Consider the following 15,375-nt stretch of genomic DNA (forward strand, 5'->3'; position numbering starts at 1 on the left):
TTTGGCCTCTTTGCATAAATTTTATACACAGGATACCTTTCCCCACTGAAAATAACCTCAAAGGCTCTATACCTGCAGAATGTCCAGTGCCCCCAGTTCTGTCCAACGCCCCTTCTCTGGACTGTACACCTGGGTGCCTTTGATGATGACTGTATGTGCGGGGAGATTCACACCCCAAGCCAGAGTTGCTGTGGAAACTAAAACCTGTAGAAGCAAAGCCAAGGTAATAAAGAAAAGACGTTACCACCACAGGGTTAGTATCCCCAAGTTCTCTTAGAAACTGGCCTTAGAGCTTCTAGCAGGACTGAGGTGGGTCCCACACTTGTCAAGGTAACACTGGAATAAAGAGGAAAGGAGTCCCTTGGTTCCTCGTCTATTCAATAATTAACATTCCACGGTTCTCGAGATACTTAAGAGGTAAAACTGTAGACTAATATTAATCAACTTAAAGTTACCAGACAATTAACAATATACCCTGAGAGAGAGAACATACGAGGTCCTAACCTTACGAGGCCCTGCTTGGTGACATCTGGAGTCACTGACATGCTTCCTTTGTTATGCTTCTCAAACGCTTTCCTAAAATCACTCCTCTTCCCTGATGCAGTAGGTGAAGAGCTGGGAGAGGTGGCCAAAGTTCTATCTACCGTACCTCCCACAACCCTCTAACCTGGTTTACCATAAGGTATTGGGTGCAAACATGGCATCTGACACCTGAGGTCTTCTGATGCCTACACTTCGCCCACGCTCACCTGAATGTGTTTATCAGCAAAAAGATCCTCTACAAGTGTCCGGTCAACTCTGGTCATGCCTGCATGATGAATAGCAAAGCCATATGGCAGAAGATCCTTCAGCTCCAGGTTCTGTGGAACAGAAAAAAAACAGGTGAGGAGGTGAGCCTCGCTGTGGGAACTCCACAGAGACTAAGTAGATCTCTTCCCGTGAGACCCTGCCCCCTACCTATTCCACAGAACCAGACCCAGACAATCAACCTTCACCTGTGTGAAACAACAGCACCACGATGCAGTCGAGGACTGTCTGGACAACCTCGGATTGAACCAGTTACCAGGTAGGAAACAAGAGAACCCGGCCTGTCTCTCCTCACCTTGCACTGTTCAGCTTCCGTCCGAAGGACTTCGGTGGAGGCTGAGCCCTCTCTCAGAAACAGACCCAGAGTGTCCTTCTCTAGGCACATGTCCCGGATGGCCCTGGCCGTCTTCCCAGTCTCCTTCCGGGAGTGGACAAACACCAGCACCTAAGGAGAAACCACAGTTTGCCACAGTCAAGAGACGCAGCTACCACTGTCACTCCTCTGGCCCCATGGCACCAGCACCAGGAAGCAGAAGCTACACTGTTATGAGGCCAGAAACCCCGAGAAGAGCAATGGCAGGAAGGTATACTGATTCAGAAGCGCCTAAGACCCTGTGTGAATAAAGTACAAAGTACAGTAGCAGAGTCCTGTAGCTGGGAAACTAAGCTAACTCTTAGCATCCTATCTTTAAAACCACATTTAAGTATAATATAGATGCAAATTCAGAACTCCCAGTAATAAATCTGTGTTCAGGCACCTGACAGGATTCTAAGTCACCTGAAGAATGTGTCTGCAAAGTAACAGCTCATATACTGTATTCAATGATAGGCACTAGCCTTTGTAAAAGGACTTAGGAAGTCTCAGTATAGACTAGTACCATTTGGTAGGAAATAAAGTCCTCCAAGTATTTAGTGCCGAGAAAAGATTTGTCTTGGGGCACCTAAGTGGCTTAGTCGGTTAAGCATCCAACTCAGTTTCATTTCAGCTCAGGTCATGAACTCAATTTTGTAAGTTCAAGCCCCATACTGGCAGCGCAGAGCCAGCTTGGGATCCTTTCTCTCTCCACTCTCTTAAAATAAATACACTTAAAAAGAAAGAAAAGATTGGTCTCTTCATCTAGATTCATAGGCTTTTTTTATAAAAAAATATACACACCCTGCCACTTTCCCTTGGTTTTTGTCTTGGTTAACGTGACCAAATGGTGTTTAATTAAAAAAATATATTTTTTCTAGTAAAATGTCCTCTTTCACTAGTTTTTAGTTTTCAACTTTATTTTCACTGTAAGTCAGCCAAATCTTTTATGGAAGGACCCTTGATAATGTAGAGAGACAGACTGATTATCCACACCTGGGGATTTCTTTTTTGGGAGTTTTTAAATTACAAATTCAATTTCCTTAATGGCTATGAAACTATTCAGGTTATCTTCTTCATCAAGGCTGAGTTTTGGTAGTTAGTAATTTTTGAGGAACAGGCCCCTTATTTTTTCTAGGTTGTCAAATGTACATGTGAAGTTATTCATAATAATCCTTTATTATCCTTTCAATGGCTACAGGTTCCATGTTAATATCCAATTTCATTCCTAATACTGGTGATTTGTCTTGTGTCTTTTCTCTTTATAGAAGTCAAAAATGCAAAAGAACAGAGTTTAATAGGAAACCATAGATAGACCTGATTTTTTCCAGCATGTTCCATGATTTTCTCATAGACTATTTCATTCATGATCTGGAAACGCTTGATAGCTTTTTTCTCTGTGATACCCACATAAGTCTGTTCCAGAGGCACTGGGCGGAAGCTAGAAATTCAAATTAGATAAATGAGGTTTTTGGCACAAAATAGTGAGGAAACAGACAGTTGTTTTCAATGGAAAGGACATTCTTTCCTGGATTCACACCACATCAAAACCCAAAATCCGTCTAATACCCAATCCAAAAGAGCTCCTTGAAAAAGGGGAAGGGCATCAGGAAGGTCACCCTAATCTTCTCCCAGTCTTTCTTATACCTGTTGTCAAAGTAAAAGAGGCCCTTGGCAGGATCTACACGCAGAAAGGTAGCCACATCTTCATAGTTGGGGAGGGTGGCACTAAGACCGATGAGTCGGACATCCTCTTGGGTCATCTCAATGTTTCGGATGGCCCTGGCCACCAAAGCTTCCAAAACAGGACCTCTGTCATCGTGGAGAAGATGGATCTCATCCTAAGGAATGAGGGGGTGGCCAATTACCTCTAGGGCTAGAAAAATGTAGTCCTCTTTCCTAATAGACCTATCCTGTAGTACATACCTACCAAGCCAAATAAAGAAGAAAGGGGATCCCAAGCAAGAGAAACCCAAAGGGTGAGACAATACTCACTACGAAATACCCCAGAAAATAACATGCTCTGACCACCAAGCTGCTTTGCTAGTTTAGTGAAACCTAATGCTTTATGGCAAGAAAATCTGATACTTCAGGTAAATGAGTTCATTGTAACTTCACTCAAAGATTAATTTCTTTACTAACAATGAAGCTTCTCAGCAAACTTTATTTATATCAAATAAGGCTTCACCCCTGGGCAGTCATTCTTCCTACTCTGTGCTTGCAAAAGATATGCATCAAATGATGAGTTCACATAGCCTAAGGCAGTGCTTCTTGAATGTCAGCATGTAGCAGAGAATCTTACTAAAATGTAGATTATGTTTCAGTAGATGTGGGATGAGGTCAGGGAGTGCACTTCTAACAAGACTTTGAGTAGAACTAAAGCAGGGGCTGGCAAACTTCACAAAGGACCAGTCAGGATTTTAAGCTTGTGGGCCATACAGTCTCTGTTACAAACAGAGCTGACCCTTGTACAGTGCAGGGGTTACGGATGCTCCACACAGTCGAGAATCCACTTACAACTTTTGACTCGCCCAGAACTTAACTACTGAGAGCCTACTGTTTACCAGAAGCCTTACCAATAACATAAACAGTTGATTAACACATATCTTGTACACGTTTTCTATACTGTATTCTTAAGATACTGTAAACTAAAGAAAACGTTATTAGAATCATAAAGAAAAAATACATTTATAGTCCAGTACTGTATTTACCGAAAAAAATCATCATAAAAGCGGACCTGCAGTTCAAGCCTGTGTTGTTCAAGAGCCAATTGTACTCAAGTCTGTCACTAAAGCATAAAAGCAGCTGTAACAATATGTAAATAAATGGGTACGGCTATACGCTGATAAAACAAAATCCAGTAGCCACAGACCGCCAAGCCCTGCTCTAGAATGCTGAAAATCAACATGTGAGGTCTCCTTTCTGCTTTCCCAGACAACTTAAAGAAACTACAACCAGACTCAAGGTCATTCTTCTGTAGGTGCTCTCTGTACATTTGGAACACAATATCCTGATTCCTTCCTCGTTCCCCTTGAGAATGGATTATTTATTTATAAAGCCCCCCTGGGAGGAGGACACAATTAGTTTTGTCTGTTTACATTTACTCCAAAACATTTCGGACACAAAAAAACACATAAAGAACAACATGGCAGACACCATGCACCTCCTCAGAAATCTTTCACTTAGGGGCAGATTCTCATTTAACGGTAACAGCAATACTGACAACAGCTGTCATTATAAAGGCTAGTGACTAGAGGAAAGCACTGAAGAAACAGCGTTAAAATTCAGCAAACCCTCCTCGACCAGGCCTGGTCTCTACGTGCTCAAGTACTCCCTGCTCACCAGAATGATGAGCCGCACGAGCTGTGTGTAGGTGCGCTCCCCACCCTTGCGGGTAATGATGTCCCACTTCTCGGGGGTGCAGACGATGATCTGAGTGGCGCTGATCTCCTCCTTGCACAGCTGGTGGTCGCCAGTCAGTTCTGCAACAGTGATGCCATAGGTCGCCAAGCGCTAGGTGGAGGAGAGGCACGTCAGGCAAGAATGCTTGAAGGGGGCCTTGCCACCACACTTTATCTGGGAAGTCTGAATGTAGGGTATTATTGGAAGGAGGTATCAACCCAACAGGGAAATATCATATGAACACAAACACGTATTTCTAAAATAAACCCAAGTTTACACTCAGGCAAATGAAGCAAAGAATTTCTGGGATGTCTGCACAAAGAGGGGGAAATGGAAACTTGTAGACAACAGGACCTGGAATAACACCGCTAGGTCTAATGTCAACCATATCCTATGACCATTTCATAAATTCTTCAGTAATGTAAATGATAACAGCAGCAAACTGACTCAGAGACAGTAACAGGAAGATGCTAAATCCTCGCAGAAGTCCAAGACAAGCCCAGGACACTCTTGCTTCAGAAATACTCAGACCCTGGGTCAAGCTCCACCTTGAAGTGGAAGAAAAACACCATACAAGACATTCCAGAGATGCCCCAGTACAAGCAGTGATGCACTAAACCTGTTCCCAATACCTTTCTACCCCTTACCTTTCCGAAACTGCCCACCATCTCCTGCACCAGAGATCTCATAGGAGCAATGTAGATGATCTTGAAGTCATCCACGTTGATAGTGCCATCCATGTTAATGTGTTTCCCTATCTCTCGGAGCATACACATCAGGGCCACGTTGGTCTTACCCGCACCCTAAGACAGAATCAAGGATGAGAAGGCCTGTTTACCTGTCCTCACTTCTACGGGCTTATCGGCAAAACAGACACCAGAGCACCTCCTAGGACATCTCTTCCATCAAAGAGAAAAGAACTGGGAGAGGATTTGGGTGAAGATGAACCATCTCGCCACCAAAAACACACACTACTTCCCACAGGAACAAAGCAGCCAGGGCAGTGCTTACAGTAGGGGCGCACAGCAGCAGATTCTCATCTGTTTCCAGAGCAGCACGGTAGAGTTTACTCTGGATCCGATTCAGTGTTTTGAAGCCCTCAAATCCAGCCTGGGCATACTTCGGCAGCTTCTCCACTGGAAGCAGTTGCTAGAAGGAAGAAATGCCATGCATGTCACACACTGGCAGCACCCTTGAGCAGGCTGTTTTTGCGGGATGGCCAGGATTGTATTTCCTGGCGCCCTCCCTGAATAACTCTGCACTGAAGGCCAGATGAGAAATTCAATATTGTCCCCTGGACTCAAAATCAAAACGGGAAACTCTGAAGCAACTTCCATTTCTGGGATAAACTATCTATGACACAAGGTCACATTTTGGCCAATGGGTTGAAATCCAAACTGGAAGGAAGATGAACTGAGCAGAAAACTGAGAAAAATAATTCACTCACTTCTTCTGAACCAAAGGGCTTGGGCTTCAGAGCAGGCACATGCACCTCTTCATAGCCCTTGCGCTGGCGACGGAAGGACCCATCAGGAAGCTGACAACGTTTATTGGCCATGAAGTGGCTCCCCTGGGTAAAAACCAGGTCCTCCAAGTCCAGAACCTGACGCGGAGCCAGTGCCTGGGAAGATGGGGGTAAAAAAACAAAAACAAAAAAAACACACAGTGAACAAGGTGAACAACTAAGTTTTCCATCCGGCATAGGCTTAGAAATGACCCAATACTTACCTCTCCACCCTGGTCCAGATCCATGGTTTCCAAGTCTGTGTCCATTCGGGACTGTCGTACTCGCTCTCTCCGAGACCTTTCCTCCTGTGACGGGGAAAGATATAAAGTAGCAATTATTCACCGTTGTAGGTTCTGGTCCCTTCCAACCCCTGCTTAGCGAAGCCTGACTCACAGGTGCTGACCAGTAAGTCTCCAAACAGAAAGAGGGCCCTTTATGTTCAGACATTTGCCACAGGGACCATCAGAATGATGACAGCAAACAGCTTTAAAGGGACAATGCACAGCGCAGGGATTTCAAAAGTAGACATTCAGCAATTCAGCATCAAGGGCTATCCCTACAGGTAGAAGCGTGGGTTCTGTGTTCAGCCAACACATGTGTTCTGTCCCAGCATTTTCAGTAGATACCATGATTTATTGTGTAACCAAAGAGTGAACCGTCCATGGTGCTGGTGAAGACCATGGGAAGTCAACAGTCTCTTGACCACACCAATGTCAATGTGTAGATTTTAATCTACACCAGTGACAAACCTCAAAGAATTCAGAGAAATTACTTCTTCAATTCCCTTTTCTAATAGGAATTCAGCTCTACGCTACAATCTTCTAAATGAGGTCTCCTTTCCAAATCAAACAGTCTAGCTCCAGAATCAGACAGATAAACCAACCCAGCCCTTACCCGGATCAGATCCTCCTTCTCGGTCTCATGGAGCTGGTAGAGGAACTTGGAGAGCTCTGGATCAGCTTCCATCTTTCCCATGATCCTTTCCTTTTCCGCTTCACTCTGTGCACTGGCCAGTAAGGTGCAGTATAAAACTGGCAACAGCAAAAGGAAGAAAGGGAAGGTGAGAAGAAGGGGGTAAGGTAAAATCAACCTTCAACCTTGGGGGAGGAAGCAAACTAAATGAAAGAAGCGCTGAAGCTATGAAAATTAACAAAGCCTCCATCACACATGCACACACACCACGTATATGCTCCAGAAGAGACCACTATATACTCACTCATCATCCTGTGCTGTCGCAACACTTTAATAAAATCAAAAGTGTTGAAACCAAGGAGCAGAACCAGCTGGTTCTCACATTCCCGATCATCACTGGCCGTCTGCAGAGAGAAGGTAACACCATGATTAAGGACGCAGCCATCTGCTTCCATCCACCGTCCCATCTGCTAAGATACATACAATGAACACAAAACAACGTCTTGGCTGTACCTTCAAAATCTCCAACACTTCGTCTGCCTTCTTCTGTGACACAATGGCATCATCATAGAAGCGACTGAGCTGCCGCTGTAGCCAAAACGCATCGATATCCCGAGGATGCAAATCCTTCTTCTTAGAACTCATCAGTTCCCCCGACGCTACAAGCTACAAAGGTAACCAGGCACTTAGCTCACACCATGTCTGTCTGCACCAACAGCTTTCTCATCATCCTACAACAAAGTTCTACCTGCCACCCATAGCCTACGATCCTTTGAGGACTTTCCAGAAAGAAAAAACAAAACTCTGCTACATTGAGCTCAGGAGCATACCAAACTAAGATTTCACCAACACATGCCTTTGGAAAGGAGAATGAGTGACTGAAGTCTTAAGAAAATCAAGACACTGCATGTTTATTACGGCTCCTATAAAAGGGTAGCTTGGTAAGTAATATATAACAGGACCTACATATGAGAAACAAATGCTACACCCAGAAATCCCCTGACCTTGCAGCAATAGGCAAAAACAAACCGTACTTACATTAGCTGAAAGGGTGCAGCGCACCACGGCCTCATCCCCTTCCATGTCATCATCAGATGCCTCTTCTCGAACTTCCCCATACACATCTTCATCACCTTCCTACAGAAACAGCCCAACCCCAACTCATGATTTGGAAGTGACTCTGGCATCACCACAGAACTTCTCCCCTCAATCACTTAATATTGGATCCATGGTTAGAGCAATGGTTGGGGGAAGGGGGAGGTAACCAATAGCTTACTGGAGCCAGGGTCAGTCTTACTCCATAGTACATTTAATTGAATGACCTCATTACTCTTAAGTCCACTTGGCATGGATTCATTCGATGCTTCTACTCTCTCTTCTGCTTCTCCTCTTAGTTTAGTACTAAACTCCCTTAAATTTATTTTTTGTGAGAGAGAGAGGCAGAGAGAGGAAAAAAGAGAATCCCAAGCAGGCTCCACACCACCAGTGAGAAGCCCAATGCGGGGCTCAAACTCACGAACCAGGAGATCATGACCTGAGCCAAAGTCAGATGCTTAACTGACTGAGCCACCAGGCGCCCCAAGAAATTCTGATTAGGTGGTAAATCTCAGTGGCTGCTGCAATTGTTACTTTAACAAACATGTACAAAATATGCCTGTGCTCTTGGGCAAAAGTGCATTCTTTTAAAACTGGCACAGGAGCACCAGGGTGGCTCAGTTGGTTGGGTGTCCAACTTCGGCTCAGGTCATGATCTCACAGCTCATGGATTCAGGCCCCATGTCAGGCTCTGTGCTGAGGCTCGAAGCCTGAAGGCTGCTTCAGATTCTGTGTCTCCCTCTTTCTCTGCCCCCCACCCCCATTCATCTCTCTCTCTCTCTCTTAAAAATAAATAAGCATTAAAAAAAATTTTTTTTAAATGGCAGGACACAATACTGAAAATTGGAAAATTATCACAATAAATTAAAACGCAGTAAAACAGGGGCGCCTGGGTGGCTCAGTTGGTTAAGCATCCCATTTCGGCTCAGGCCATGGTCTCGCGGCTTGTGGGTTCTAGCCCTACGTCAGGCTCTGTGCTGACAGCTCAGAGCCTGGAGCCTGCTTCGGAATCTGTGTCTCCTCCTCTCTCTGCCCCTCCCATGCTCATGCTCTCTCAGTCTCTCAATAATAAATAAATGTTTAAAAAAATAAGTAAATAAAATAAAATGCAGTAAAACATGGTAATGTATGCCCTCAATGGAGGTGCATGCTGTACTTTTTGTCTTTTTGCTGATCCACATAATTTATTTTAAATTATTGTATGTTTAGGGGCACCTGGATGGCTCAGTCAGTTGAGTGTCTGATTTCAGCTCAGGTCATGATCTCACAGTTTGTGAGTTCGAGCCCCACGTCAGGCTCTGTGCCGACAGCTCAGAGCCTGGAGCCTGCTTTGGATTCTGTGTCTCCCTCTCTCTCTCCCTGCCCCTCTCCGTTCACACCGTTTCTCTCTCTCAAAAATAAATAAACAGGGGCGCCTGGGTGGCTCAGTCAGTTAAGCGTCCAACTTTGGTTCAGGTCATGATCTCGCAGTTTGTGAGTTGAGCCCCACATCAGGCTCTGTGCTGATAGCTCAGAGCCTGGAGCCTGCTTCAGATTCTGTGTCTCCCTCTCCCTCTGCCCCTCCCCTGCTCATGCTCTGTCTCTGTCTCAAAAATAAATAAAACGTTAAAAAAAAAATTTTATAAAACAAAAATAAAAAATTTTAAAAAACCAAATTATTATATGCTTACATTTGTAAGTTCAAATTTGCTTTATAAATCCCTAAAGACAACCGCAGCAAATTCTTAGCAACATAATATTTATGCCTGAGTTAGACATCCATAAAACAAACACCGTAAAATTCATCTGGCTTCAGTTAGGAAGCTTCTTTACGCCAGAAGTGGTCCCCTCACCTTAACAATTTCAAAAAATAAAAACAGACTGCATCCATTTGCTTTATCACTCACCTCCTCATCAGACTCAAACTGAACATTCACACCATACGTCTCATCAATGTTGTCATCTGCAACGGTAAGAAGTAAGAAAAAGAATAGTGAATTAGTGTAATGAGGCACTTTGGAGCTAATTCCTCCCCAACTGCCTGACTTGCCTGTCATCAGCATAGATCTATAGTCTCAGGACCCACAGACTAAGACACTTAATGTAAGAGAGCCATCCACATTGCCACCTCTGAGGCCTTCTCCAACCTGCCAGTTCTGGATACGGCCCTGCATCGCCTGCTCAACCACCCGAACGTGCCACACTCCTGCCCCCACACAGGCTCTGCCCAAGTTTTCCCCCAGGTTCTATACAAAAGGGTCTTAAGAGTAAGAAATGGCTGCTGTATCTAGGGATTCTGATTCACCAATCACAACTCTTCAAACACCAAAGAGGTTACGAGAACTCACTGACACATGCAGAGGTTTTAATGACTGAGGCTAGAAGATCAAGTTTAGAAGTCAAAAGCAATCATTTAATAAGATAAGGACATAAAGAACTCAGTTACCCATATTCTGGATTTCCTTGTCTCCACCGTAGTCTGTGATCTTTTTGCCCAAGTTCACTAGCACGTGGTATCTGGTATCATCTGTCTGACCCAACAGCAGGTCAATCTCCTTTCTCCTTTCCTTGTCCCGAAGCTTTTCATTCTTTAGAACAGCTAGAACTTCATCAGCTGCCCCACAAAGGATATCACGTGGCTAGAGGCAAAAAAAAAAAAAAAAATTTTAGAACAAGATCTAGAACATCACCGACCAGCTTCATGTGACAACAGGATGTGAACAGCCATGCCTCTTTAAACCTTGCCTACCAGATTCTGACTACTTTCATCACTACTAATAAAAAATGCCACAACCGAAGGAAGACCCATCTGTTTTTAAAAAGATTAGGTAGGTGGTCTTAAGAGGTAGGACCCAGATTCCACAAGTCTGGCACATTTCTACAGGTGGCAGAGGCGCTCCTCAATGCTCCTCTAGCCCACCAAACTTTTGGTAATTCTTTACCCTCACCAGAGCCTCTGAGTTGCATAATGACCCTTAAACTAATCACACATATATAATGCTCAAGAGCACAAATTTCAGATATAGAATATCCGGGCTCCTATGGTGGCCCTGCAACCTCTATCACGTAGGAAAATTACTTAACTATTCTTTGCCTCGTATCTCTCGCCTGTAAAATGAAAAATAAATATTAACAGGGCCTAGTCACAGAGCTGATGTCATAGAGGACTGAAAAAGAGAAAACACGTAAAGTGCTATTCCACATAAAGCAAGTGCTCAGTAAATATTAGCCACTTCCACAAACTGCTATCGTCCGCAAAGAAAAATCCACAGTCAAGGTTCTTCTGATACTTCCCAGTTGCAATTCTCTCCCTCTCCAAACACATGGTTTCACCCTCTGGCTTCCTCACCTGGTCCCCAAGGGCAGCTTGGATGAAGCTGAGTAGCACCTCATAGGTCTCCCGGGTCTCTTTAGTCTTGGGCTTATAGATGATGCCCACCATCTCATCGATGCCCTCCGAGAGCAGAGTATAACCCTTCATCTTGTTAATGTCATGTCGGTCCTCATCACGCTTTCTTCGCCTAATGAACACATGATATTGAAGAGGTAGAATCTCCCCACAAAGGCAAAACTAAATCAAGCCTATCCTCTTCTCCTCAGCTTCATGGCACACAGGTAATGTTTAAAAATATGAATCTATACCTCAGCAAATGATTCCCACTTGGCCAGGTTTATGCGGAAAAAGTAACAAGAAGGGAATCCTCTGTTATTCTCTCACTAAACACACTAAATGTTGCAATGAGACAGCCTCCTCACTCACTTGAAAAAGGACAACCCTTTTTGGGTTGTTGGCATAACACTACAATCGAATTTCAACTGGCCACACCTCAGACACAGTTTCTTTTTCTGGCCAGAGAAACTGAGGATCCAAAGGAATCTACTACCATTAATTCTCAACAAAGTATAACAACTCTGTAAAGGAAGCCATAGTCTGCAAGGTAAAGAAACCATGATGTATTTATTCACTTCAAATGTAAATAATCAAGGGGTGCCTGGCTGGCTCAGTCAGTAGATCATGCAACTCATGATCATGGGGTTGTGGGTTACAGCCCCATGTTGGGTGTAAAGATTACTTAAAAATAAAATTTTTTTTTTAATTTTTTTTTTTTTTAAAGAGAGCAAGAGAGCACGCATGAGCAGGGGAGGGACAGAGAGAGAGAATCTGCCATCAGCATGGAGCCCAATGCGGGGCTCAAACTCACGAAACCTTGAGGTCATGACCTGAGCCGAAATTGAGTCAGAGGCTTAACTGACTGAGCCACCCAAGCACCCCAAAAATTAAATCTTAAAACAAACAAACAAACATAACTAATCAAAACTGGGCCTCTGAATTACTGAGGTTTCATCATTGAAGAGGGAAAAGAGACAGAGATGATCAGAGATTTCAAAACACAAGGATGAGGGGCGCCTGGGCAGCTTAGTCGGTTGGGCGTCTGACTTTAGCTCAGGTCATGATCTTCCGGTTTGTGAGTTCGAGCCCTGTGTCTGGCTCTGTGCTGACAGCTCAGAGCCCGGAACCTGCTTTGGATTCTGTGTCTCCCTCTCTCTCTCTGCCCCTTACCTGCTCACACTTTGTCTCTCTCTCTCTCCCTCTCTCTCAAAAATAAAAAAATAGGGGCGCCTGGGTGGCTCAGTCGGTTAAGCGGCCGACTTCGGCTCAGGTCATGATCTTGCGGTCCGTGAGTTCGAGCTCCGCGTCGGGCTCTGTGCTGATGGCTCGGAGCCTGGAGCCTGTTTCAGATTCTGTGTCTCCCTCTCTCTGACCCTCCCCCATTCATGCTCTGTCTCTTTCTGTCTCAAAAATAAATAAATATTTAAAAAAATTAAAAAAATAAAAATAAAAAATTAAATAAATAAATAAATAAATAAACAAACAAAAAAAAAAAAACATAAAGGTGAGGTAAAGTTCAATGATTTTTAAGTTTTGAAATATGTCCCCAGGGGTGCACAGGTGACTCAGTGGGTTAATCACCCGACTTTGGCTCAGGCCATGATCTCGCAGTTTGTGAGTTTGAGCCCCACGTCAGGCTCTATGCTATCAGTGGACAGCCCACTTCAGATCCTGTCTCCCATTCTCTCTGCTCTTCCCCCGCTTGTGCACACACATGCACATGCTCACTCTGTCTCTCTCTCTCTCTCTCTCTCTCTCTCTACATATATCCCCTCAAAAGTTAAAACAAAAAACAAAAAACAAAAAACAAAAACACACACAACAAAACCCAAAACGAAACAAAAAACCTGTCTTTCTTACTACGGATGCTTGAGCGTTAATCTATAACGACAAAAGTAGGAAGTGGTCAACAGCAAAAGAAAGAAGTAAGGGTGGGAAGTTCATAATGGAAGAAAAGGAGTTACTGAGACAGAGAACAGCAAGGGTCCTGAAAATATCGTGGAGAAAATTAAGATCCCTCTATGGACCAGAAACACATACGTTAGAAAAAGATCTAAAAGTTTTCTCACTTCAGGTATGCTGATTGAGGCCAAAGACCCTTTTAAGTCTCACGTTCCATTTTTTTTTTTAATTTTTTTTTTTAACGTTTATTTATTTTTGAGACAGAGAGAGACAGAGCATGAACGGGGGAGGGTCAGAGAGAGGGAGACACAGAATCTGAAACAGGCTCCAGGCTCTGAGCTGTCAGCACAGAGCCCGACGCAGGGCTCGAACTCACGGACCTTGAGATCGTGACCTGAGCCGAAGTCGGCCGCTTAACCGACTGAGCCACCCAGGCGCCCCTCACGTTCCATTTTTACCTTCACTAAGTTGTTTGATTGCCCCCCGTGTCTCATCTTGCACCAAACATTTCAGCAAAAAAGTTGGTCAAATGCTCAAGCAAAGATGGACTCTGGATCTGAAAAAAAAAATCATTTTCTCCCTGGTACTCACTTGGCTCTTCTTTCCTCCTGCATCTGTGGTTTGGTCCGTTGAGCTTTATCTCCCATCCGGGTGCCCTCCAGCTTCCCAACCAGGGACAGCACCTCTCCTGTGGGTTCATCCCGCCGGGTCCGGTCAATGAGAGAGCGGTCAGCTTGGAGGACAAGATTCGAGTTCTGAAAACATCAAAACACTATCAAAGCTCTGCCACCAGTAAGGCCACTTGTTGTATCACAGGAATACAATTTTGATGATATCAAAATTAGTAAGAACTGGAGCAACTGAGTGCCGACACGGACAGTGGGAATAAGAGGTTTTCCTTAAGATGAAAGAGCGCCATGTGACTGCGCGGGAGAAAAGAGCGATCAAATGAGTGGAACGACCCTTGCGCCTAACACTGCCCGTTAATAATCCACCTCTGGGAAAAGCGTTGGGTTCGCTGTGTGGGGGAAATAAACGGGGGCGGGTATAGCGCTGAGGGGACAGGGAGCAAACACTCCTAGCGGAATTCTCAGCCCATAACACCCGCCCTAGACCCTAGTGGGGCTATTCGTGTCATCCTGTACCCCCCACCTCAGCCCGGGTCTGATTTCCTCTCCCTTTCGTGGTTCACCTGCAGGCCTTCTGACTTGCCTCCCGCTCCTCACTGGGCTCCCTAGCCCGGGCCCTCCCCCGAGCCCACACGCACCGCCTTGTACTCGTACTGCAGGCTACGGGCGGTCACATCCGCCATGGCCGCGGCTGCCGGGGGGTCTCAGTGCTCAGCTCCCCTCACCGCACTTCACGAAACGCCGTCGCTCTCCTCTCCCGCCCGGCCCCAGCGACGCAGGACTGACGCACAGGACAGGCACTGAGACGGGCTCCTTTCCGCTTCCGGGTCGCGCGCCGGAAGTATGGGTGGGGCGTGTCTCCGGAGAGAGTGTGTCGCTCACCCGTGCGGCCTTCTGGGCGTGGCCGGAGCAATCGGGGCGGCGAATCCCGGTACCCCTAGACTCCGGTTCCAGCCACCCCTTGGGACTTAAGACACTCCCCCCCCCCCCCCCACCGTAGGCTTCCGGCCTCGGGCTGCGGCCTTCGGCCTCTTCACATCACCGCGAAACCTACACCTGCCTAACCCAAGAACTTTTCCACGCACTTCTTCCTGACTCTAGCCACTCTCTTGTAAACCGTACTGGCAAGAAGGGCCTAATTAGCTCCTTTTCCGGTTGAGGAAACTGAAGCACCCAGCGAACGGTTTAAGAGTGTGTGTCTGTGGCGTCTGGGTGGCTCAGTCAGTTAAGAGTCTGACTTCGGCTGAGGTCATGATCTCACAGCTCGTGTGAATTCAAGCCCCGCGTCGGGCTCTGTGCTGACAGCTCAGAGCCTGGAGCCTGCTTCACATTCTGCGTCTCCCTCTCTCTCTGCTCCTCCCCTACTCACGCTCTGTCTCTCAATAATAAACGTTAAAAA

The 15,375-nt window shown here is 45.4% G+C and overlaps 1 protein-coding gene across 1 annotated transcript in view; it reads right to left on the reverse strand.

Moving 5' to 3' along the window:
• SNRNP200 (small nuclear ribonucleoprotein U5 subunit 200) overlaps window positions 1-14,780 on the reverse strand; it is a 28,992-nt gene extending 14,212 nt beyond the window's left edge. Inside the window, exons 1-19 of the mRNA XM_019446119.2 lie at window positions 14,615-14,780; window positions 13,939-14,102; window positions 11,404-11,575; window positions 10,501-10,693; window positions 9,962-10,017; window positions 8,019-8,117; window positions 7,494-7,646; window positions 7,285-7,384; window positions 6,963-7,099; window positions 6,290-6,373; window positions 6,009-6,182; window positions 5,573-5,710; window positions 5,209-5,364; window positions 4,502-4,672; window positions 2,807-3,000; window positions 2,477-2,600; window positions 1,103-1,252; window positions 750-860; window positions 73-204 (exon numbers count right to left, since the gene is read on the reverse strand). Of these exons, the coding sequence (XP_019301664.1) occupies window positions 73-204; window positions 750-860; window positions 1,103-1,252; window positions 2,477-2,600; window positions 2,807-3,000; window positions 4,502-4,672; window positions 5,209-5,364; window positions 5,573-5,710; window positions 6,009-6,182; window positions 6,290-6,373; window positions 6,963-7,099; window positions 7,285-7,384; window positions 7,494-7,646; window positions 8,019-8,117; window positions 9,962-10,017; window positions 10,501-10,693; window positions 11,404-11,575; window positions 13,939-14,102; window positions 14,615-14,659 (2,553 nt within the window). The 5' untranslated portion in view covers window positions 14,660-14,780. The remainder of the gene's footprint in view (window positions 1-72; window positions 205-749; window positions 861-1,102; window positions 1,253-2,476; window positions 2,601-2,806; window positions 3,001-4,501; window positions 4,673-5,208; window positions 5,365-5,572; window positions 5,711-6,008; window positions 6,183-6,289; window positions 6,374-6,962; window positions 7,100-7,284; window positions 7,385-7,493; window positions 7,647-8,018; window positions 8,118-9,961; window positions 10,018-10,500; window positions 10,694-11,403; window positions 11,576-13,938; window positions 14,103-14,614) is intronic.
• Between the last annotated feature and the right edge of the window lie 595 nt (window positions 14,781-15,375).

Source organism: Panthera pardus, unplaced genomic scaffold (assembly GCF_024362965.1).
Source record: "Panthera pardus isolate Hobbes unplaced genomic scaffold, ASM2436296v1 HiC_scaffold_26, whole genome shotgun sequence".
NCBI lineage: Eukaryota > Metazoa > Chordata > Mammalia > Carnivora > Felidae > Panthera > Panthera pardus.